This window comes from Mauremys reevesii, linkage group 11 (genome assembly GCF_016161935.1).
Source record: "Mauremys reevesii isolate NIE-2019 linkage group 11, ASM1616193v1, whole genome shotgun sequence".
NCBI classification, from domain to species: Eukaryota; Metazoa; Chordata; order Testudines; family Geoemydidae; genus Mauremys; species Mauremys reevesii.
In genome coordinates this window covers 74,022,995-74,047,806 of record NC_052633.1, presented here as the reverse complement: position 1 = coordinate 74,047,806, position 24,812 = coordinate 74,022,995, and the positions used below count along the sequence as shown (strand labels likewise).

Genomic DNA, 24,812 nt, shown 5'->3' with positions numbered 1-24,812 from the left:
GCACCTGTGCCACCACCCCCCTGGCACTGGGCAGCTCCTTGCTGTGGGTGAGCATGGGCGGAGGGGCCCTGCTGCCAGGCGCGGAGCATGCCCGTGTGCGGTGCCAGTCTCGTACTGCTCAGTAATACGGTCTTGCTTGGAATGAGGTGTCCTCGTGGTGACTTGTCTGGGGAGGGGAGCAGCCCCCATCCCCTCCTCCACCTTCACGGAGGCCGGAGCCCTCTCTGGGCAGGACACCCAGGGAGCTGCTGGTCCCGAGGCGTGGAGCGTACGGCCAGGCCAGCGCAGCCCGGGCCCCTGCTCTGAAAGGGCCAGCGGGGAGCCGGGCTGACCTTGCCAGTGATGCCGGGCCAGGCCCAGCTCAGCACTGAGACCAAAACTCCCGGCAGGCATGCGGGGGGGGGGGGTGTCACTCAGGAACTGGGACTCTCGGAATCCCAGCTATCCGGCCAGTCCAGTCACCACGTAGCGCCCCCTCGTGGCCAGGGGCAGCGCGGCAGCTCCTCGCTGGGCTAGGGCCCTGGGGGTGGCCGCTGGCGCTATGGGGGTGTCTCTGTCAGGTGACTCCCCACCCACCCCCCGCTTTCCGAACAGAAGCAAAACCCTTCCGGCCTCTCCGGGCTGTTCTTCAGCCGGTGCTCGGTTCAGTCTGCTGCCCCCTCGCGGGGCTCCGCTACCCTTGGGATGGGCTGGTAGGGACCCCTCCTTGGGGCCGGTAGGGGAGCCGGGTCCCAGCCTCGCCCCTGGGTTCCAGCCCAGGGCCCTGTACTGCACAGCTGGGCTGGAACCTTTCTCCCTATTGCAGTTTTCCCTGGGAAACTTCCTACCCTGCCTCTTCATGGCCCTCTGGGTTTCCTGGTCTCTTCCCTGGGTAGTCAGGGTCTCTCGCAGGGCCCTGCCTGAGAGCTTTCCTCCCTCTCTCCCTGCTCGCAGCCTCCTCTCCTGCTCTGGCTCTCTGCTGAGTCAGGGCCCTGCAGTCTCTTCCCTCCAGCTCTTTCTCCAGCTGGACCTTCTCAGCGCTTAAACCTGGCTCCGTTTATACAGGAATCATCTGGACCATTGGAACCATCTAATTGGACCCCCCCACACCTCCTCCCCCCCTGGCCATAGAGCTGCCCCAAAACAATTCCCGGAGAAGGTCTTCTGGGAAAAAAACATCCGATCGGGATTGAAAAATTGTCAGTGATGGAAAACTGAGCCCGAGCCCTGGTCAATTGTCCCAGGGGCGAATTACTCCAACAGTTGTGCCTCATTTCCAGTCTGAATTTGTCTGGCTTTGACTTCCAGCCACTGGGTCGGGTTTGACCTTCCTCTGCTGGACCGAGGGGCCCCTCATCAAATCTTTGTTCCCTGGGTAGGTGCCTAAAGACTGTGATCCAGTCACCCCTTAACCGTCTCTTTGTTAAACTAAACAGACTGAGGGCTCTGAGTCTGTCATTATACGGCGGGTTTTCTAATCCTTCAGTGGTACTCGTGTGGCTCTTCTCCGACCCCCTCCCCCAATTTATCAACATCCTCCTTGAACTGTGGGCACCAGAACTGGACACAGGGTTCCAGCAGTGGTCGCACCAGTGCCAAGTCCAGAGAGAAAACAACTCGAGATTCCCCTGTTGATGAATCCCAGGATCGCATTAGCTCTTTTGGCCCCCGCGTCACACTGGGAGCTCACGTTGAGTTGATGACCCACCATGACCCCCAAATCCTGTTCAGAGTCACTGCTTCCCATGATAGAGTCCCCCATCCCGTGAGTACGCTCTGCACTCTTTGGTCCTAGATGGATACGTTTACAATTAACTGTATTAAAACACACAGTGTTTGCTTGAGCCTGGATCACTCTGGATCAGTGATCTGTCTTCTTCCCTGTTCACCCCCCCACAAGTTCTGCGTCATGTGCAAACTTTATCAGTGACGATTTCAGGTCATTGATAACGATGGTAAATAGCATAGGGCCAAGAACCAATCCCTGCAGACCTCACTAGAAACATACCTGTTGGAATGATCATTCCCCATTTACAGTTACATTTAGAGACCTATCAGTTAGCCAGTTTTTAATCCATTTAATGTGTCCCAAGTGAATTTTATATTGTTCCAGTTTTTTAATCAAACTGTTGCTCGGTACCAAATCAAATGCCTTACAGAAGTCTCTATATTATGATATATACCTTTATCAACCAAATTTGTAATCTCATCAAATAAAATTATCCAGTTAGTTTGACAGGATCTATTTTCCATAAACCCATGTTGATTTGCATTGATTACATTACCCTCCTATAGCTCATTGTTAATTGAGTCCCGTAGCAGCCGCTCCATTATCTTGCTGGGGATTGATGTCAGGCTGACTGGCTTGTAATTACTGGGTCATCCCATTTACCCTTTTTAAAAATTGGCACAACATTAGCTTTCTTCCGGTCTTCTGGAACTTCCCTAGTGCTCCAAGACATACTGAAAATCAACATGAATGGTCCAGCGACCTCCTCAGCCAGCTCTTTTAAAACTCTTGGATGCAAATTATCTAGACCTCTGATTTGAAACGTCCAACTTTAGTAGTTCCTGTTTCGTGTCCTCCAGCGTTACTAATGGGAATGGAAAGAGTGTTATCATCACCATATGACAGTGGGGTTCATCCTGTAAGCCGGGTTCGTTTGGCCTCAGGCTCTGGCCCAAGAAAAAGCCCCCCTATTACAGCACCCCTCAGTCTGTGCATCTCTACACATGCCCTTCTGTCACTGTGCGTCCCCAAACATGGCCCTGTGTCTGCTCCAGTTGCTCCTTTCTGTCCATCCCCATACACGCCCCTCTGTCTGTCTGCCCCCCTACGCACCCCTCTGTCTGTCCCCCTACGCGCCCCTCTGTCCGTCTGCCTGTTTGATCAGGATTTGCTTCCCGACAGTTAGATCTGCTGGTTCACAGGATGCTCTGTGCTGGGACGTGCTGGGAGTCCAGCATCAGGCAGGATAACTAACCCCTGGGGAATGACCGACTGGAACAGCCTGGGGTTGGCAGAGAGATGCACCAGGTCCTGTGATGAGTCTTTCCCATCTCCAGAGGCTGATTCCTTTCTTCTTCCTTTTGTCCTGCCTTTTTCTGCCTTTCACCCTCTCTCCTTTCACTTCCTGTCTCTTTCTAATAACCCAGCTTCTCCCGTCTCTCCCCGCGCCCCCGATCCCGCCGGGCCCGCTCCCGTCTCTCCCCGCGCCCCCGATCCCGCCCGGCCTGCTCCCGTCTCTCCCCGCTCCCCCGCTCCCGCCGGGCCCGCTCCCGTCTCTCCCCGCGCCCCCGCTCCCGCCCGGCCCGCTCCCGTCTCTCCCCGCGCCCCCGCTCCTGCCCGGCCCGCTCCCGTCTCTCCCCGCGCCCCCGATCCCGCCCGGCCCGCTCCCGTCTCTCCCCGCGCCCCCGATCCCGCCCGGCCCGCTCCCGTCTCTCCCCGCGCCCCGCTCCCGCCCGGCCGCTCCGTCTCCCGCGCCCCGATCCCGCGCGGCCCGGTCCCGTCTCTCCCCGCGCCCCCGCTCCCGCCCGGCCCGCTCCGTCTCTCCCGCGCCCCGATCCGCCGGGCCGCTCCCGTCTCTCCCGCGCCCCGATCCCGCCCGGCCCGCTCCCGTCTCTCCCCGCGCCCCCGATCCCGCCGGGCCCGCTCCCGTCTCTCCCCGCGCCCCCGATCCCGCCCGGCCCGCTCCCGTCTCTCCCCTTGACGTTCCAACACCGGACCCGTGTGTAGCTTCGGCCTCCTTTACTGACTCACCTCCGCCTGCCCCCAGGGATGGAACATCTGGAGAACGGCCCCAGCGTCTCCGTGGATTACAACACCTCGGACCCCCTCATCCGATGGGACTCCTACGACAACTTCAACGTCCGCCGGGAGGACAGCATGGAGGGTACCTGGGCTGGTCCCCACCAGGCCCACAAAGCTCCGGACACAGGTCATTGTTAGAACATATTATTACATTGCCTGGGCCACCAGCCCTTGCATCTCACAAGCTAGCAGCATGCGGGGGCAGGGGGTGCTCTTGCAGGATTGTTTGGGGGGGGCACATTCCAGAGGCAAAGGGTCCCTCCTAGAACCCCCTAGCTCCTTTATACAGCATCCCCTGCAGGTCTCTGCTGATGCGACCGGCGGGGAGAGCGGGTCTTGCAGGGAAGTTCAAACCTGAGGCTAACGAGCAAAGGGGGTTATAGGAGTCTGACTACGTTATTTATGGCGCCCTCGTCACTGTGTTGTTTAAGCTCTAACTGCCCCACTCGTTGCCCTCAGGGCTTGGTCCATCCAGCTCAGGGGGTGGGCACCTTGGCAGGGTAGCGCTGTGGGGAAGCTGGAGCTGCTCGGTGGACTGGGAGAGGCCTCCTGTCTCTAGGGCTGTGGATCCAGCCTCTCGCTGCCAGGCTGGAGTTTGGAGTGTGTGAGGCTTACAGGGCATGGACGGGCAGGGAGACAGGCAGAGAACCATCATCTCACCCCCCTCCCATGCCCATGCCCGTCATCCCCTCAACGTCTCGGCAGCTGCTTCTGTGGCCTGCAGGCAGCGAGGCTGATGGGGGACCCTGGCACCAGAGAGCTGGGATCCTTGTGGGTCTCAGTCAGGAGGCTCAGACAAGCTGCCCAGAGTGCCGGGGTTCGTGCAGAACTGGGCTGGGGAGCTCACTGGAATATCTTCGCCGGCGCCTGGCCAGAGCCCGGATGCACCCAGGCCCAGAGAAACGAGACACAGGGCCAGACGGAATCACTCTAGCGGAGGGTGATTATCATAAACGGGAGCACTGGTGGCGGGTGCTGGGGTGTCATAGAATCATAGACTATTAGGTTGGAAGAGACCTCAGGAGGTCATCTCCAAGACGCAGAAGAAGACTCGGTCCCTGCCCCAGGATCTTGTGTTCCAAACGAACGCGTGGTTAATATATGTGGGGAGAGGGTGGCGGGGCTGCTACTGCTTCAATGCCTTGTTCTCCCGACATGCACGCAGAACGTGGCTCGTGCTCGTTCTAGATCCCAGCAAGGCAGGCGATGGGCTCTGGTATCTCGTCCCAGACAGGGCGCCGTCCTGGTGCTCCAGAGAACGCTAGCCTGCCCCCGCCCCGTCACGGGGAGGCAGAGCCGACGCCCGGCACTCGGCACTCGGCTGTGCAGCCCGAGGGTTATGACCCAGCCGTGAAAGCGTTTGATCTCCCACCCGAGCATAGCGCAGCCGCCGGCCGCTGGTGGGGGCGACTGGGTTTTGGGATTGGCAGGAGGGAGCCGCTCAGCTGAGCAGCAAGAAGGGGCTTAGGATGAATGTCCAAGTCGTAAAGGGAGTGGGGACTGTTGGGTGTGGAGAGCCACACAGCTGCACTGCTTGGAGCCGGGGGGACCTCAGCCCGGCCCAGGGACTAGGTGCAGCGGGGGCAGGGCGGGGGTCGTCTGGCCGTGGGAATGACAGTCCCTGCCAAGGCAATGGAGCGTGATGTCACAAGCAGTGTGTACGGGGCGGGGCCCAGCTGGCTGCACGGAGGGTCCTTGTTGGCGGTGGAAGGTGAGAGCGTAGAAAGGGCTACAGCGTCTGAGCCCAGTCACTAGCCCGCGGCGATCCAGCCAGCCATGGAGAAGGCAGAGCGCAGAAAACCCGGACGAGAAAAGCCAGGAGCGTGGGCCTGGGAAAACTGTTATTTATTATTAACCTTCTGTCCTTCCCCGACGCCTCCTATCCAGGGGTCTCAACATGCTTTATAGCTCACAGCCACTTTGTAACTCCAGCGATATCTAGTGCTTGTATCACCACACACACACACACACACACACACACACACACACACACACACTCTCTAGGCAAAGGAAGGTCGGTCTCGTTAATCCATTTTACAGATGGGGAAACAGAGGCACAAAGAGGGGAGCATGGCTTGTCTAAGGACTCCCCCCTCCTTCCCACCAGCGATCCAGGAGTCAGACCCGGATCTTACAGGACGGCTGGCCTGAGGTTAGCCTTGAGTCTCATTTTCTATTGTTCGCGCTATCGCAGATTTTGCCAAGTTGCATGATTAATCGGTGCCTCAGTTTCCCCATCTGTGGAACAGGGATAATTCTATCTACCTACCTGCCCTGCAGGGAGTGGGCTAAGGCTTTGGGCTTGGCAGATCAGCAGCGTTGTAGATAGGCAGAATATTCCCTCTTCGCTCTCCCCTCCTGCACCTTCGCCTCTTGGTCATCCGTGGCCATCAGTGTTGGCTTGCAGGGAACAGCCGATGTTTTGATTTTGAAGGCGTGTGGGGCACGTGTCCCTGGCTCCCCGGATGTTTGCCTGACTGTCAGATGCCCAGTTTTTGCTGCCGCCTCCGGGGTGACGCAAGTGTTTACAAACTGCCCAGCTTGATGTATAGGGCAGGCTGAGCGAGCAGAACCTGGGGCATTGCTCCTGCCGGCGTCCCAGGGGTCTGTCCAGTTCTGGACATCTTGGCTTCTTCTGCGTCCTGCAGCCTGCGAGCGCTGCACTCGGAGTCCCCCTCCCCCTTGGTTTGGTTCACAGCGTGGGCATGGAAAGCTGGCAAGGGGCAGCCTCCGAATTCCTGGCAGTGAGGAGGAAACAAGGACTCGTGACACATGGGCTCAGGCATGTGCCTGGCGTCTCGGGTACCCAGCGTGACTTCATTAGCTTTGCAGAGAAGGGTCCCGACCGCCCTTCCCTAAGGAAAACAGCGATGCTGACATCTTAAAGGGCCGGACCCTTCCCCGGCAAGATTCCCGTCCAAGCCAATGGCAGGTTTTGCCTGAGCAACTGAGGAAAACCTCAAGATCTGGCCTGTTTGTAGAATCGAAGATCAGTAGGTCATCCTGGGCATGGAGAGCTGCTGAGGGGCGGGTGGACGCCAAGGAGACGATGTTTTCCTAACTCTGCGTGGGGAAGTGATGGCTACATGAGGAGCAGGCTGGCGTGAGAACAAGGCCTGACAACCGGGCGGCTGCTTGTGCATGTGCGTTTGCCAGAATCCAACCCCAGAAAGGGAGGAAAATGCAGCGCTCCAGGGGAAGATGCCCACGGCGGCGAAGAAATGTTTTATGCCTTGGAGGCTTCGCTTTCTGCCTTGCGTGGGGAACTCGTTTCATTCCCTTGTAAGGGCAACGGTGGTTCCCGTTCCTGGAGACCAGCGCTCAGAACCCTTTATCCCCCTCGCAGGAAGTGTTAACAATAACGACTGGCTCGTGAAATGCTTGGAGGGACCCGGCTAAGCCTCACAATTTATGGCTTCTCTCTGGTAGAGCCATGCCTGCCTGCCCAGGCTGTCAGGAGGAAGCGTATTTACCATTCCCGAGCGTTCCGGTCCTGGCTCAGAGCCTTGTGGAAGATCCAGGCATGACTCAAGCCAGGGATCGTCCCAGGCAGGCCTGCTTAGTTTTATCTCTTCACGTGTGTCTGGCATCTCCTTTATTCACTGCTCTCTGCCAGCCACAGCCACTGAGAGCCAGGCCCTGCAGCGTTTGGCATTATGGGCACCGGAAGCTCTGCCCTGTCTTGTCTCTCTGGCTCCTCCTCTCTTCAAATCAAATGATCCGGGCTCCGTCGTCCCTGATCGTCTGTGTTCGGGGAGTCTCTGGGGTGTTCTAGTCAGGATCACCATCTCGGGACAGGCTAGGGAAAAGCGACAGCTCTCGGCTCCAGACTCCTTTCATCACGGTGTGCTCCTGCCACATCAGAATAGCAAGATGGGCCGCCTAAGCACCGGAAGGCTTGCTGGGAAAAATAGCAGTTGCTATTGGGCCTGATTCTGCATCCAATGGCGACCCCGCCATGCTGAGTTCGATCGGGCGGGATCCAGCCCCCGCCTGTCCGTGTGGTGCGGAAGTAGGCACAGAGGAGACCATCAAAGAGCCATCAATTCCAAGCAGCAGGGCCCCCCAGCTCAGCTAGTCTGACGTGCAGCACATCACGGGGCACTAACCCCTTCCAGGCCCCTCTGCCTCAAGCCCCCAAGCCTGGATGAGAGAGAGAACCGTGGCCCGCAGGACACAACGCTGTTGTGTGCCACAGGCAGAGAGCAGGAGGGACCCCGAGGTGCCACCGGTGCCGGAGGCCTCCACCAGGGCAGGGGATAGATGAGCTGAGATGTACCTGGTCGTGCAGCAGCCCAGGTGTCCGAGCTGTGGGGGTCTGACACGTCAGGTGGAGCCTCAGGGAAGGATCTCAGTGAACCACACCACGGGATCTGAGCTGCCGCGACTTTGGGTCTGGATCGGTGCAGGCCTCCTCCTGCTCCCCTCTATTCTGGGGGAGCAGCTCCACTGAGTGTAGTGGGGGGCGCCTCCCTGTCTGAATTGAGCCCATCGTGCAGTCTGCTGCCAGCACCATCCTCTCCACCAGGTGCTTTCCGTGCTGCAGGGGCGGGTAACACTTCCACTCTCACCGCTGCAGCTCCAGCTGCCTCGCGGAGCTAAGGTCTCGGATCGGTGGCCGGCTGGGCGGCCGGCAATGGAAGGTCTTTTAGCAGAAAGCTCTGGGCAGGACGTGAAGTGGAGGGGAGCTGGATGGTCAGTGCAGCCACAGGGATAAAATAATGGTGGTGATGGAGAATGTGGAACATGGACCCTGCCGGGTTGAGAGGCGGAGAAGGAAGGACTTGACCAATCAGCAACGAGGACGGAGAATTTTGGCTTTAGTTGTGGAATTCCACCTCCTTGGCCTTTACGTAGCACCCAGCACTAACTAATGCCTACCCTCGCTATGCCTGGGAGGTAGGGGCTCTCACACCCAGTGTGCAGAAGTGGGGAAACTGAGGCACGGGGCAGCGCAATGACTATGCAATGTGCCATTGCTGGGAATAGACCCCGGGAGTCGCAAATCTTCTCTCGCCACTAGACCAATATCCTCCCCTCAGGAATTAAAAAAACAAAAACAGCGGCTCAGAAAGAGTTTGGGACCAGCTGCTTCCTGTTTTGATTGATTGCTGTTGATATTGCAGCAACGGATTTCAGTTGGGTTTAGTTTTTTAGTTAGTTTAAACAGCGTTTATGGGGCAGGAAGCGTCTGCTTGATGGCTACCTCGGATGGGCAGCGGATGTGGAAGAAACATCTTGTCTTCTTGGCCTGAATCACAAATATGGATTGCAACTATTTAGAGGGGACTAGAAAAGGTTTTTACTGAAAGTGTTTAAAATCCCACAGCCTCGGCAGAATACCGGTGCGGACATAACGTTTTCAAACTTCAAAGAGATGGAAGACAAAGATCCCAGCTACTTGTTTTCATCAAAGCTCCCAGAGCATTTTTTTGGCAATAACTGAATGTTATGCGCAATACCCTGGCCACATCATAACACTGAACAGGTCACTGCATTTTGCCTCCTTAACTTTCCCCTGCTAGTTTAATTGGGTACATTTCTATCATTCACTTCCTGATCTCAGCTGCTGCATAGCATTGCTGTTCCATTTGGACCTGAGCCAGACTACCCATAAATCAATGCAAAGACTCCCGTTGCGTTTGTTAGACATTGGATTGGGGCTGAGATCCTCAAAGGTATTTAGGCACTTGACTCCCATTGGAAACAAACATTTGAGGGTCTAAGCCTGGGCCCTTGAAGGGCTGCTGAGTTCCTCCCCAGAGGTGGCTGCATTTCAGTGATTCCTATAAAGCAGGGGTAGTCAATTATTTTTTTTGTCAAGGTCCAAATTTCTTGGCCAAGGTATAGTACAGAGAAAATAATTTAAAAAAATAACAATAATGATAATAACTGTCCCAGCATCTGGGATATGCAGAGATGGTGTGTGGGTCAGAGCCCAGAATCTCTCCCAGGGCGTACGAGGGATTCAGGAACGTGGTGCCCGGCTCAGCTCTGCATCTTTGTCGCATAAGCAGTTGCTGGAAGCCTGAGCTCGGGCCCTGGCAGGTAGGAAAAAAACCCTTCTCCTGCCCCTCTCAGAGGCATGTGGCATCCCCCAGAGTGGCCCCCGCAGGCCTGGGATCTCGGAGAGCTGTGTCTAGAATCATAGACTTTAAGGTCAGAAGGGACCATTATGATCATTTAGTCTGATCTCCTGCACAATACAGGCCACAGAATCTCACCCACCCACTCCTGGAACAAACCTGTGTCTGAGCCATTGAAGTCCTCAAATCATGATTTAAAGACTTCAAGGTGCAGAAAATCTTCCAGCAAGTGACCCGTGCCCCACGCTGCAGAGGACGGCGAAAAAGCCCCAGGGCCTCTGCCAATCTGCCGTGGAGGAAAATTCCTTCCCCACCCCAAATATGGCGATCAGCTAAACCCTGAGCATGTGGGCAAGACTCACCAGCCAGACACCCAGGAAAGAATTCTCTGTAGTAACTCAGATCCCACCCCATCTAACACTTCTGGCTCTGGTGGGTCACCGCGGATGGGCCCATTTCCCTCCCACATGCCGCAGTGCCAACAGGAGTCTATGCAGCCAGCTCTCTGGAGGTCAGGGTGTGTGCACGGGCCTGGAGGGGGAGCTCCACTGATCCCCCCCCATCCCCAGCTCTGTCAATGCAAGGCTGAGAGCCACCGTTCCCATCTTGGGTGGGCTTGAAACAGCCACTCCCAGGAGAGGTTAGGGTCTGTGAATCGTGGCTGGGCAACTCAATGGTCCCTAGCAGTGCGGAATCCCTGCAGGTTAGCCTGGTGCTGGCTTCTATAGGGTGAGCCAACCTGGCCCACTCCCCACAGGGGACCCCACCTCCCCATGGGACCTTGCCCCTGTGTGCCAGTGAGCCGGGCCAGGGTTTTGCATAGAATCATAGAATCTCAGGGTTGGAAGGGACCTCAGGAGGTATCTAGTCCAACCCCCTGCTCAAAGCAGGACCAACCCCAACTAAATCATCCCAGCCAGGGCTTTGTCAAGCCTGACCTTAAAAACCTGCAAGGAAGGAGATTCCACCACCTCCCTAGGTAACCCATTCCAGTTCTTCACCACCCTACTAGTGAAACAGTGTTTCCTAATATCCAACCTAGACCTCTCTCACTGCAACTTGAGACCATTGCTCCTTGTTCTGTCATCTGCCACCACTGAGAACAGCCGAGCTCCATCCTCTTTGGAACCCCCTTCAGGTAGTTGAAGGCTGCTATCAAATCCCCCCTCACTCTTCTCTTCTGCAGACTAAATAACCCCAGTTCCCTCAGCCTCTCCTCATTTTCGTTGCCCTCCGCTGGACTCTTCCCAATTTTTCGACATCCTTCTTGTAGTATGGGGCCCAAAACTGGACACAATACTCCAGATGTGGCCTCACCAGTGCCGAATAGAGGGGAATAATCATTTCCCTTGACCTGCTGTTAATGCTCCTACTAATACAGCCCAATGTGCCATTAGCCTTCTTGGCAACAAGGGCACACTGCTGACTCATATCCAGCTTCTCCTCCACTGTAATCCCCAGGTTCTTTTCTGCAGAACTGCAGGTCCCCAGCCTGTAGCAGTGCCTGGGATTCTTCCTTCCTAAGTGCAGGACTCTGCACTTGTCCTTGTTGAACCTCATCAGATTTCTTTTGGCCCAATCCTCCAATTTGTCTAGGTCACTTTGGACCCTACCCCTACCTTCCAGCATATCTACCTCTCCCCTCAGCTTAGTGTCATCTTCCAACTTGCTGAGGGTGAGTCTTTTCCACTCCACTCATAAGGGAACGTGCTCTCCACGGGCTGGATGGGAACCCAGCATCTCCAGCCCCCACCCAAACAGCGAGGTGCGACCTGAGGTGGTCGGAGAGATGTTTGCACTGGGGCATTGCCAGCATCATGGCCTGAAATGTCCCATCTTGCCAACGCTTGATTTAGATTCTGAGGAGATTCCCAATGGGCCAAAGGTGCAAGGCAGAAGAGTCAACCTGCTTCCTCTTAACCCATTCTCTGCTGGCAGATAATATATGGGGATATACCTATCTCCTAGAACTGGAAGGGACCCTGAAAGGTCATTGAGTCCAGCCCCCTGCCTTCACTAGCAGGACCAAGTGCTGATTTTGCCCCAGATCCCTAAGTGGCCCCCTCAAGGATTGAACTCACAACTCTGGGTTTAGCAGGCCAATGCTCAAACCACTGAGCTATCCCTCCCCCTCACTGATGATTGTGGTTGTGCCTCAGAATTGCTGTGTGCAGGACTTTGGTTCCAGTGACGTCACATAGCACTGTGCTCAGAGATTGCACCCCTTCTTTCCTCCTCCCTCCCTCGAGCATGCCTGTGTTGAGTCACCTGCCTGTCTCTTAGGCGCTCCCAGACCCTGAGGTTTGTAACATTGCTCTCTGATGACCCCAGGAGAGGCTGCGGACGGGTGGCTCCTCTTTCAGCATGTCTGTGGCTCCCAGGGATCCAGGCGGGCAGGCAGGGAGAGGAGAGGTGCCCTGGCAGACTGCAGGAGCCTCTAATCACATGGCACTTGGAGTGGAAAAAGAGGAGAGCCAAGCCTTTGATGCACTGCTTAGCCGGAGCCCAGTCCAGAGAGGACAAGCCAATGCGATCGGGAGGGGGCGAGCGGGTGTCCTAGGGGGAGCGTGTGCGTGGGACCTTGTTTACCGTTGTTCTCGCCTTATTTGGTCCGAGAACTGCATGCAGCATTTTTGGCATAGCAAGAATGAGTGTGTGTTGTTCAGGGGAGCTGGCACAGGCACCAGAGAGGGAGGGAGGGACCAGGCAGCTGGTATCTTCCTTCCAGCGCTGCTGGCTTTCCCCTGGGTGAGAGCACTCCTCGATGCCGCGTGCAGCAGGACGGGGCGGGGGGGTGAGGTGGCCATGTGAGTTGGAGGGTCGGCTCCGTGACCCGTCCATGACGTCCCCTCGGGGGTGCAGCGGCCGTAGGGAACAAGAGCTACTCAGCCACTTTCCGTGTCAGCGAGCCGAGGAGGCTGGCGGGGAGTGCGCAGATTATCGTCTCTCTTTAGCAGGGCCGGCTTTAGGATGTGCGGGGCCCGATTCGAAGAGCTGCCGCCGAAATGCTGCCGAAGACAGTGGCAGCGATTGAGCTGCCACCGAAGATAGCGGCGGCAATTCGGCGCCAGCTCAATCGGTTGCCACTGTTTCCGGTGGCACTTCGGCAGAGGGTGCGGGGCCCTCTTAGGTGCGGGGCCCGATTCCCAGGAAACAGGGGAATCGCCCGAAAGTCGGCCCTTAGGGTGCAATCCTGAGAGGTGCAGGGCAGGTGCGGCGCCGGGGGACACTGCAGGAGCTCAGCGCTCATGGGAGCTGGTGGATACGTTGGGCAGCGGCCGGCCGAGGAGGAGGGGGGCTGGGACTTGCTTCCAAGGCCCGTTGGTCTGCCATTCCCCTTGGCGGGGGGTTTTAGCCTCGGGGTCTCACCCTGAACGCGAGTGCGAGTGATGGACAGGCTGGAAGAGCAGGGGGGGATTAGCTGCACTAGGGGGATCCCCGGGGGAGGGGGCCCAGGGCTCCCATGCCGGCAGCGTGGTCTCCAAGGCAGGATTAACAGCAGCAGGGTGGGAGAATCATCGGTGTCCTCCAGCCCTGCCCCAGCAGTTCCACATTTGCTCTACGCTCTCTGGGGACTGACCCCTGTCACCCCGGTGTCGGTGTCGGAGTGTGACACAGCAGGGAGCGGGGCGGATTGACCTGGGAATGTCCATTAGTTTTACTGGGACTCTCTGCATGGGGGATGGGAGAGCAGGGGGTGACTTTAGGGGAGGGACGGTACCTGAGCCTGTACCCTGAGCCAGGAGGGGGTGGGGCGAGTCGACACCTTTGCCCGGGAAGCTGGACAAAGGGAGGGGGAGGAGGAGGGGCAGAGCCGGCTGGAGGGTTTTGGTTTCAGTTCTGGGCTGGCTGGGAAGAGGCAGGAACCCCAAGTCTGGGGTCTAAGATCCTTGCCCCCCTGAGGGACCTGGCTGAGGGGTCCTGGTTGTACCTACAAGCCCTGCTTGGGACCGTGTTCCTGTCGGCTAATAACCCTGCTGTGTCACTGGCTGGCTGAGAGTGACGGGGAATCGCAGGGAGTGGGGGGTGCAGGGCCCTGACTCCCCCACACTCCATGACACTGAGCACCCCGCAATCTTTAATTAGGGGGTGAGGTGGGCCTGGACCTGGAGGAGGGGAACGCGGCAGGCTGGGATCCTAGGGGCGGGGTGGCAGCGGAGTCCCGCAACGGAGTTTAAATGTTACCCGGAATACCTCACCGACAGAACCGATGCTTATTGGTTAATCGGTTAACATTTTACATCCCTAGTATTGATCCCTGTGCCCCCCCCCCAGCCCCGGGACGACATTGTACTGAACCCAAAGAGACTAAGGGCCAGAATCTTACAGGCATTTAGCCCATTGTTAGGTGCCTAAATACCTTCCAAAATGCCCCTAAGTGACGCTCAACGGCCCCCAGGGAGTCGGTGTCACGGCTGGAAACAATCCAGCTATTGTCCGTTCTCTTTGCAGGAGAAGGCTTTCACCACAGAAGGGGTGTCTGGTTGGTGTTTCTCTGGGGAATGTGCCATGTTAGAGGCAAGGCAACATTGCGTCTCTTGTGGGCGGGGAAGGCTGCATCGGGCAGGGGGTTGGGGCCACCCCCTAGTTCAGACCCAACTCCCGGGGAGTCAGCAGAGCTGTGTGCACGAGGGATCACGGATCTGGGGGGTCCCTTCTAGCCTTAAACCCTGTGACTAGGACACTGCACTGTGCATGGTGCACTTATTACAAGTGTGGAAAGAGCTGGAAAATTCCAAGTCCTTTTGGTCAGACCTGGGCAGATCATCTGCAGCCAGTAATTAATTTACTGGATGAATTTAGCCTCTTTCTGTGCCTGAAGAAGATCCAGAAGCAGATCGCGATGTCCTCCAATGGGTTTGCTGTTTGAAATTCTTTGCCAGTTTTCTTTTTGCAAATGTTTGCTGTGTTCTTTGGGAGTCTTGGGTTTTCAAACTGTGTTGCTTAGCTGCGCTTGATCAGATAAGTCGTGTGCTCGGTTCTGTCTGCTGGTTGCCTTAGCCCTGAAGCCCTCGTGCATCGGAATTTAAAATTTAATTTGGGGCCAATGCTTTGGCGCCTTGCGTGGGTGACTTTGAAATTTGCCTTCCGAGAACACCGGCCCCAGCAAAATGTTACTGGAGAGTGAACGCAAAATTGTCTCCTGCCCAGCAAAACTGAGCTTGTTTTAAAATTCCAACAAATTGCCATGGAAGAGTGGATGCAGACTTCACCCAGCTGTGCTGTGCTGGGTAGCAGGGAACATTAGATAGACAGGAACTGCCGCCTCTGGACAGGCCAGGTATCTGTCTGACAGCCGATCAGAGAACTGTAGGCCTGCAAGGGACGTCAAGAGGTCGCCAAGTCCAGCCCCCTGTGCTGAGGCAGGACCAAGTAAACCTAGAGCATCCCTGACAGGTGTTTGTCCAACCTGGTCTTAAAAATGTCCAGTGATGGAGATTCCACAACCTCCCTGGGAAGCCGATTCCAGAGCTGCACGACCCTGAGAGTTATTTTCTTTTCCTATTTTCTAACCTAAATCCCCCGTGTTAGATTAAACCCGTTACTGCTTGTCCTGCCTTCAGTGGACATGGAGAGCAACTGGCCACTGTCGTCTCTATAACAGCCCTTCACATCTTAGAAGACTGTTATCAGCTCCCCCCGTCTCCTTTTCTCACGACTAAACATGCCCAGGTTTTTAACTCTTTCCTCCTGGGGCAGGTTTTGGAAACCTTTTCTCATGTTTGTTGCTCTCCTCTGGACGGTCTCCAGTTTGTCCACATCTGTCCTAAAGTGCGGTGCGCAGTCCTGGGTACAGCACTCCAGCTGAGGCCTCCCCAGGGCCGAGGAGAGCGGGACAGTTCCCTCCCGTGTCTTACGTCCAACGCTCCTGTCAATACACCCCAGAATGAGACGAGCTGTTCTCGCATCAGCATCACACTGTTGACTCATATTCAATCCAGTAGCCCCGGATCTTTTCAGCAGTGCGACCGCCTGGCCAGTCATTCCCCATATGATTTTTCCTTCCCAGGTGTGGTACTTTGCACTTGTCTTCATGGATTTCCACCTTGTTGGTTTCAGACCCGTTTCCAACTCGCCGAGGTCGTTTTGAGTTCGTAGACGCCCCTGTTGCCATAGTATCAGCTCACAATCTTTAACGTACTTCATTGTCACAACACCGCCCCTGGGTGGCAGGGCAGAGCGATCACAGCAACAGGCGATCTCTGTAGCTAGGTCCTTAGCCGGCCCCTGTCTCTCTGGTCGCCTCACAATCTCTACCCTCACAACAGTTCCGGGAGAGCATCTCGCCGCGCTAGTGAGTGCTGGGGAGATGGAGGGATGCACATGGCGCCATGTGCCAGGCTTTCCGTTTTCCTTCCCGAGGCAGATCTCCCCTCTCTCCTGCTGCAAACAGCTCCTTGCCCCCCGTGGGCATTCGGCAGGGCTGAGCCGAGCCATGCGGCTGGGGGATGACAATGGGATTTGCGCCAGGAGTTTTCTCCACAGATGCTGCATTGTTGGCTGGTGTCCTGACCACTCCGCTTCACATTCCTGCCTCACAAAGAAGGGAGCCCTCGGGTAGAGAGAGCCCAGCCTGAGCACGTCCCCCGGGAAGAGAGAGCGCTCCTTGACCTGCGGAGGCAGAGCTGGCCCAGGGAGTTCGGCCTGGTGACATCCATCGTCACGTCACTAACGCCGCCGGGAGCTGTGCCAGGAGAGCTGCGCCGAGGGGCCACCGGGCACACGGAAAAGCAGCTCAAACACAGGTGCCCTAGAAATGCCATGTCTAGAAATGGCCAAGCAAGCCCAGTGGAGGAAGGAGAGATTGAGGTGCCACTCACATTCTGACACGAGTGCTCCGGGAGCCGTTTGGACGCCTGTGTTCTTCCCTGGTGATGGGGCCGTGAGCGAGTGAGGCGATGCCTCTCTCTCGCAGCCCGCACCAGGCCTCTGCGCCGGCCGCTTATTATAGAGAAACCTTCTTTTAAAGGACGTGGCAGAGCCTCTGCAACGGGTTTGGACTGGAGCTGTTTTACATTGGGCCAGATCCTCCGCTGGGGTAAATCGGCGTCGCTCCCTCAAAAGTGAGCAGGACTGTGGCTGCATGCACCAGTTGGGGATCTGGCTCTATGGACTCCGGTGGAGCAATGCTGGTTACGCCATTGGATACCTGACCCCATGGCTTCAATGAACAGGCCTTGGAGAGATGAGAAACATTAGAACCAATACAAGATAACTGACCTTAAATAGCTATTCCCAGTAGTTGTGTCTGTGGCGCTCAGCCCATGGACCGGTTACAACAAGGCTATTTATCTGGGTCGGTTTCTCATGTTTTTCCACCCGAGCCAGTGTGGTTATTTACAGCCCAGAGCACGGAGCCTGCCCCAAATCCCTCCCCATCTTTGGTAGCATTTGTCTTGCTGGGTTAAGCGCCAAAGCGACCATATATCACTGCCTCCTGCCTCCCGCCGGGGAGGCCGCGGCCAGTTTGCGGGGGAGGTCACGGCAGGTGGGAGCGGGGAACCGTGCACATAGAATCATAGAGTATACGGGTTGGGAGGGACCTCAGGAGGGATCTAGTCCAACCCCCTGCTCAAAGCAGGACCAATCCCCAACTAAATCATCCCAGCCAGGGCTTTGTCAAGGCAGGCCTTAAAAACCTCTAAGGAAGGAGATTCCACCACCTCCCATCAGCTGCTTCCAGCGTGAGCATCTCCTCTCGCTGGCCTGGCTCGTTAATGTTCACAGCTCTGAATCTTTGCTTTAGACAGGAATTCAAATCTCCTGGGAATCCTCACTATGCACCCATGGGGCAGGAGCTGTAGGGAGCAAAGATGGCTCTTTGCTTCCTCCTTGGGCCCCCCTTCCTGGGGCTGGCTGTGTGCCCGTGCAGCTCCTGGAGGCAGGTAGGACATTCCAGCTCTCACAACCCCTCAGGGGCCATTCCAGCTAGCAGAGATTGTTGGAGTGCATGAGCGTTTTGGCCATATGGCCATGTCCCCTAGGCCAGGGCGTGGGGAGTAGCGCTCGTTCTTCTGGCCCTATGCCGCGTGGGCTCCCGCGCCCCTGGCAGACCCGTGCAATGTAGCCGCAGTAGGAACCAGGATCTAAACCCCATTAATTTGGCCGGACAGACCATCTGCAGTGGTCTGAGTCCCAGCTCCCGAGTTCTATAGTGTGTACAAGACGTTTCTTTAGGGATTAATTATTGCCAGCTGTTATTCTACAAAGGACCTTTGTGTTTGAAATCATTCAGCCTAAGGGGCACAGAATATTTATTTCCAAATGCCGTGTGTCCATAGGCCATGTAGACGGACCTGTGACTTCAACTCCTGCCTGAGTGGATAGGCTCTACCATAGGAGAAATCAGAATGAATAATCACCCAGGTTAGAGCGGTCCAGGAAATGGGCAGTATTTGCTAGGGAAAAAAGATCTTTCTTTCCCCCCCTACAGTATTTCATGGAAATTTGTTTCATTTGTCAACAAATATTTTTTTCAGTTTAAGAAAAAAATTGGGGTTTTAATGGCTTTTTTGTTGAAAATCAGGAACATTTTGAAAGAAACAAAAATATTTATTTAAGAAAAAGGGCATTTTTCATTGAAAGAAAGTTTTAAACAAAGACATACACTAATAATAGATCTAAATATGAATAGCTTAGTTACATGAGAACTATAGAGGAAGAGCTATCTATCTGTCTGTCTGTCTATCCATCCCCGAACATAGAGAGATAGATATGTTCGAGGATGGATAGACAGACAGATGGGCGGGTATATGGAGATTATCTATCTATCTATCTATCTATCTATTCCCATACACATCTGTCTTTCTGTCTGTCTATCTGTCCCCATACTCTGTCTGTCTTTTCCATCTGTCTGTCTGTCTGTCTATCCCCATACACCCCATCTGTCTTTCTGTCTGTCTATCTGTCCCCATACACCCCGTCTGTCTGTCTTTTCCCATACACCCCATCTGTCTGTCTATCCCCATACACCCCATCTGTCTTTCTGTCTGTCTATCTGTCCCCATACACCCCGTCTGTCTGTCTTTTCCCATACACCCCATCTATCTATCTATCTATCTATCTATCTATCTATCTATCTATCTATCTCCATACATCCTGTCTGTCTGTCTGTCTGTCTGTCCCCATACACCCCGTCTGTCTGTCTGTCTGTCTATCCCCATATGCCCCGTCTGTCTGTCTTGCTCATACAGCCCTTTCACCAGCGTATCTGAGCACTCTCAGGTCCAGGTCATGTCTGATGTGCCTCTTTCAACTCCCTGCTGCGCTGTGTGTCTGCATGACAGAAATAAGTCTGGGGTTAATCACACTGGCATGGTGAAAATGGCTGTTGCCCAGGGTGTATTTCAAGGTTCTCCATGAGGCAGCACATTTTCCCTGTTACTCCAGGGCGTTGTGGTATCCTCATAAATAGCATTTGCCTGCAAGGGACAGTCTGAGAGTGGCCGGCAGAGTCTCTCTCTCTCTGCAGTGTTCTCAGCCATGCTGTCGAGCTGGGTTAATGGCGAGATCGGAACCGTCCCGCGCGATCCGGGCCAGAGTGACTGAGCAGAGGGAAGTTCAGCAGCAGAAAAGATCAACTAAATATCAGCAAAATGGCCCTGTGCATGAGATCTCTCGGCCTGTGTTTCTGAAAGAGACCCCCTCATGCCGCAATGGCCTCCCAAAGAAAGCGACGGGCGCCATTCACTTGAGACACGTAAAATGAGACTGGATGGAGCTCTGGGGAGTGTAGTGTGGGGAGATCTCTTATACCGCTGTGGTTAAGGCGCTGGATTGGAACTTCGGGGATCTACAGTCACTTCCTGACTTTGCCACAGACTCCCTGTGTGACCCTTGGCCAGTCACTTCATCTTTCTGTGCCTCAGTTTCCCCTGCTGTAAAATGAGGCAAAATTATCCTTCCTTTCTCCCACCCTTTTTCTGCCTTATCTATTCAGATTGTAAGCTCTTTGGGGCGGGAGCTGTCTCTTGCGACAAGTCAGTGCAGCATCTAGCTCTGTAGTGCTGTGGTCTTGGTTGGGCCTGGTTGGATCCGTAGCACAGATTCATAACAGCTCGCTGCCTGTGGGAGGGCCTAGGTGGGACCTTGCTCCGGCCAGACTGGTCTGTCCCGGAGGCTCAATCCATGGTGATCCGAGGCCTTGGGCATTCTAGTGCTTCATCTCCGGTGCACGTGGAAGGTTGGGTAGCAGGTTCCTCTGGAAGGAGATGGTCAGAGGTGAAAGTAAGCCGGTACGCCCCAGTATGGTGTACCACCAAGAGCCGGTGTGCCGTACCGGGGCAGCCCGGCTTCCCCAGGCGGCAATTAAAGGGCCTGGGGCTCCCAGCAGCGGCTGGAGCCCCAGGCCCTTTAAATTGCTGCCAGAGCCCTGTTGCGAGCTCTGGAGTAGCGGCGGGGCTCCGGGGGTTATTTAAAGGGCCCAGGACTCCCCTGCTTCTACCGCCCCGGCCCTTTAAATAGCTGCCGGAGCCCCACCACCGCTACCCCAGGGCTCCGTCGGCTATTTAAAGGGCCGGGGCGGTAGACGCAGGGGAGTCCTGGGCCCTTTAAATAGCCCCCAGAACCCTGGAGTAGCGGCGGGGCTCCGGGGGCTATTTAAAGGGCCCGGGGCTCCCGCTGCCTCTACGGCCCCGACCCTTTAAATAGCCGCCGGAGCCCTGGGGTAGCAGCGGCAGCTGGGGGCTCTGGCAGCGGTTTAAAGGGCCTGGGACGGTAGCAGCGGCTGAGCCTTGGGCCCTTTAAACTGCTGCCGGAGCCCCCGGCTGCCGCTGCTACCCCAGCGGGGGAGGGGGAGGGCACTTACCGGTACAAGGCGGGCCGGGGCTGGCTCTGACTCCCGCCCCTTCCACCCGAAGCCCCACCCCTTCCGGGGGCCAGAGCCGGCCCCAACCCAGCCCCGTACCGCTAAGTCCCTGTTTCTACGTTCGCCCCTGGAGATGGTAATCCACCGTGTGAGAATAGGTTAAACGCCAGCCCGCAGTTATAATTGGTTTAGTTTTTTGAATGATGTGGTAGAAAGATCCCAGGGCCCACCAGCCTTCACCACCATCTTTCTCCCCACTCCAGTGGCCTTTCTGCTGGCCAGTGTGGGCTAGCAGCTACGAGCCCATTAATGCAATGGCTCCATCAGCAAGGACCTTGCTACTTCAGCCGCATGCCTGGCTCCCACGGGGAACAGGGCGGGAAGGGAGCGGGCATTCGATCCCTCTGTACGTTTAGCAGCCCAGTGCCTCCCACCCTAGGGCTGCCAGGCTGGCCCATCCTTCTGTCACTGGAAATTCAGAGAATCATAGAATACCAGGGTTGGAAGGGACCTCAGGAGGTTCTAGTCCAACCCCCTGCTCAAACAGGACCAACCCCAACTAAATCATCCCAGCCAGGGCTTTGTCAAGCCTGATCTTAAAAACCTCTAAGGAAGGAGATTCCACCACCTCCCTAGGTAACCCATTCCAGTGTTTCACTACCCTCCTAGTGAAATAGTGTTTCCTAATATCCAACCTAGACCTCCCCCACTGCAACTTGAGACCATTGCTCCTTGTTCTGTCATCTGCTACCACTGAGAACTGTCTAGATCCATCCTCTGCAGGGGCTTGTAATGGGGACCTGGATCCCAAGAAATAAATGTTATGTCCTGGCCTCGGAAAAAACCATGACAGTCACGGAACGTAGCATTTCCTCAGACAACACAAGCCACGTCTGTTCTTACTGCTGCTGGGTGTCAGCCTGTCGCTGCCTTTACCCCCAGTAAGGCCAACGTTTTCCAATGTAGGTGCCGGCAGTTAGACACCTGTGTCTGTATTTAGGCAGCTAAGTAAGCCAGGGTGCTGAATAATGCGCGGCTCCCGTTGACTCCAGCCATGGCTGTAAGGTTTCCTCTTCTGTGGTAGTTGGGCCATTTATTTCAGTGCCTCAGTGTTAAGCACCAAAATATAAACATTTTTCAGCTCAGTGATTTTCCTCCCCATGCAGCAGTGGTAGGGCTAGGGCGGAAACCCAGGAGTCCTGACTCCCCACCAGCTCTACTCTCGCTTAAACTGCTCCACTCCCAGAGCCAAGCTGAGAATCCTGGAGTCCCCGGCTTTAACCGTCTGCCAGGCGGCCTCCAGAAATCCCTTTCCCTGATCTGCTAGTCCCAATCCTGCAGCACACCGGTGTCCTGGGGAAGCCAGCGGGAGTTTGGGGCCCTGGGCGGTGCGTGCGCTGATGTACCGCATGGCAGGGGGACCCCGGGCCATGCACATCTTTACCTCAGGACGTGTGTCATGAAATCAGCCCCACGGTTCGTTATGGGGCAGCATGGCCCCCTAGGCAGCACTCACACAGCCCTGCCGTGGGTAAGGGGGGGCCATTCTGTCCATTCCTCTCCTGAATCTCTCCACCTTCCCCAGTTCCCCCCCTTTCCCTGCCCCCCGCCTGCTGTTAGCTAAGCGATTTTGAATGTCGTCTGTGAAAGGACTTTACGGGCTGGCGATGGGGGACTGGATGCCTTTGACCCGCGTCCAGCTCCGACATCTGCAGGAGACTTGCTAATTCCCCACCTGAGTAATCGTTTTGGCATGTGCCTCTCGCTGCTGCGGGAATCGCTCCCCCATTGCCTTCCTGGGGTTCTGTTTACAGCAGCCTGGCGTGGCGGTGGGCTTGGTCTGCCCGGGCCTTTAAAACATTCTGCAGATGCCGGAGCCGACCACTCCTCCCTTCTCTCCCCGGCCGGCTGTTTGATCTCTTGCACCCGTTCCTGGCACACCCACAGCGCTGACCGGGCTCAGGTCTGCTCCCGCATCCCAGCGGCTTCTGGCACTGCTGGAGCTCATCCTGTTCCTTAACTAGGTGGGGCAGGGCGGGCTGGACCCACGCCCCGGAGCTCTGCGTCCTGACGATTTGGGTGATCTCCCCACCCCATTCCAAGACCCATCCCTTCTGCTTGACTGCACAGTGGAGTCAGCCACAGCCTCTCGTCTGGCCTGTGCTCACAGGGACCAGGCTTGGAAGTTACCTGGTGGGAGCAGCAGGGCAGCAGGTGGCCGGGGAGGAGAAGACGGGGATGGTGGCTGCAGTGCGAAGGTCCTGGGGCAGGTGCCCGGTTATGAGACCTGGCATAGGCACACTGGCTAGTGGCAGCAGCATCTTCCTAAGTGCCAGCCTTCCCATGGGAGGTAGAGGTGGGCTGGGTTCAGGAAGCAGCTTGGGAGCGGGACAGAGTCTGTCAGGGAGCGGTGCACCAGCTGGAGCTGATCACAGCCCGCCCAGGAGCAGCCAGCAGCCTGCATTAACCAGCGTGGCGGTGGGCTGGGGGAGTGCAGGTCCTGCCTTCCTTCTCGGCTGCGGCGTGGGGCCCAAGAGGCCATGGTGCAGCCGAAGCATGGAAGAGCTCTCCCGTCGGCACCGAGCGGCTACCCGAGTGGCACAGCTCTGCCGCTGTATGCTCGCGAGTGTAGACACGGCCTAAGGTTGAAGAACTCTCGTTGTCCCCTCTGCTGGCTTGGGCTCCGAGTCTGCTCCGTGATTTGAAGGCAGAGGAGTGCAGGGTTGGCTGGTACTCCGGGAGGGGGGGTTCGCGGTAGCATGATTGGCGCAAGCGCAAGGGACGTTGGACGTATCGAGTCTGTCTCCACTGCCGTCGGCGGTGGGCCTGCAGCGCGTGGAGATGTCTGCTGACTCCACTAATGGTAGCCGGGAAGCGTCTGTAGCATGGGCCATACAAACCTGCCTGGGACCCTGTTCTGTGTACCTGAGCAGCCAGCCCGTGCTGCTGTGTCTTCCCCGCTCTAGTGCAATGGAAGCTAGCTCGGGTCTGTCCATGTGTGCTGCAGGCACAGCTCTGGTTGCCGGGTAGACATACCCCTTCTGATGATGGAGCAGGTGGCCAGACGCCCTCCTGGAATCACTCCCACCCCACTGGCTCCTGAACGGGCTCACCGACAATAAGAGCTGGCCTGAATCTTTGGCAGAAACTCAACCCCCCAAATATTCCCTGCCTTCCAAACTAACCCAGTTTGTCTGTTTCACATCCACGCCCTGGCTCCAGAAAGGGAAATGCTAAAGAACTGGGACAGAGCCTGTTTTCCTGAGCTTCCCATAAGGTTCAGATAGATCAGAGCATTGAGGGGGCAGCGTTGTCTAGTGGCTGCAGCATTGGACTGGGAGGCAGAAGAGCAAACACTTGATGTGACTTGACGCAAGCCACTTTACTTCCCAGCGCCTCAGTTTCCCCATCTGTTAAATGGGGACTGTCATTCTCACCTATTCCCAGGGGTTGCTGTGAGCTTTGCTGCAGGAATGTTTGCCAAGCGCTTTGCGATACCGTGCTGAAGAGCAAGTGTTTGCATCATCCCCGCTTTGGGGTATTTTTCATAATTCAGACACTGAATCTTCACCCTGATTTGGAGTGGCACGGGTCACCCAAAACGTAGTGTCCTGGGTGCTGGACACCATTCTGGAGTACACCCCATCTGTGTTCTGCCATCCCTGCAACAGGGCACAGTGCCGGCAGGGCTTTCTCAGTGGGTAGGATGCCTTGCGCAGCCTCTTTTGTCGAGGAAAAGTTGGAAAACATGGTTAATACCCAGCGAAAGTTATACCTTATTTTCACTGTCAAAGTTTCCTTGAAACTTAAACCTGTCTGAATAAGAGAGCGAGTGCGCATAAGAGCCCATCTGGCTGGAACTGTGCTTGGAAAGTGTCTTCCAGTGCGAAACCTGGCTGCCAAAATAACAGGAGGCTGAACTGCGTGTGCCTGCACAGCTTGTGAGAATGCCTTTGTATTTCAAACCTCCAGAAGGTTGGGGAAAGATTTTCAAGGCCCTGAAACTGCCATGTCCTGATGCTAGTTAAGCTGCGATGCATGTCCTGATCTGAATAAAAAAGCCCCCTCTATCCATCTAGCTATCCATCCCTCTATCCATCCATCAATCCCCATACACCCCCTCTATCTA

The 24,812-nt window shown here is 56.1% G+C and overlaps 1 protein-coding gene and 1 long non-coding RNA gene across 11 annotated transcripts in view; one reads left to right on the top strand and one right to left on the bottom strand.

Annotated features, from left to right (window-relative positions):
- TNS1 (tensin 1) overlaps window positions 1-24,812 on the top strand; it is a 252,557-nt gene that overhangs the window by 155,188 nt on the left and 72,557 nt on the right. For all 10 annotated transcript variants that reach the window (XM_039493617.1, XM_039493616.1, XM_039493614.1 and 7 more), the window contains one exon: window positions 3,756-3,917. In XM_039493617.1, coding sequence (XP_039349551.1) covers window positions 3,756-3,917 — 162 coding nt within the window. The remainder of the gene's footprint in view (window positions 1-3,755; window positions 3,918-24,812) is intronic.
- On the bottom strand, window positions 2,445-6,459 carry LOC120374256. The gene is made up of 3 exons (XR_005585961.1): window positions 6,060-6,459; window positions 3,740-3,905; window positions 2,445-2,573 (listed from the first exon to the last, which is right to left on the bottom strand). It is a non-coding gene; the product is annotated as an uncharacterized LOC120374256 (long non-coding RNA).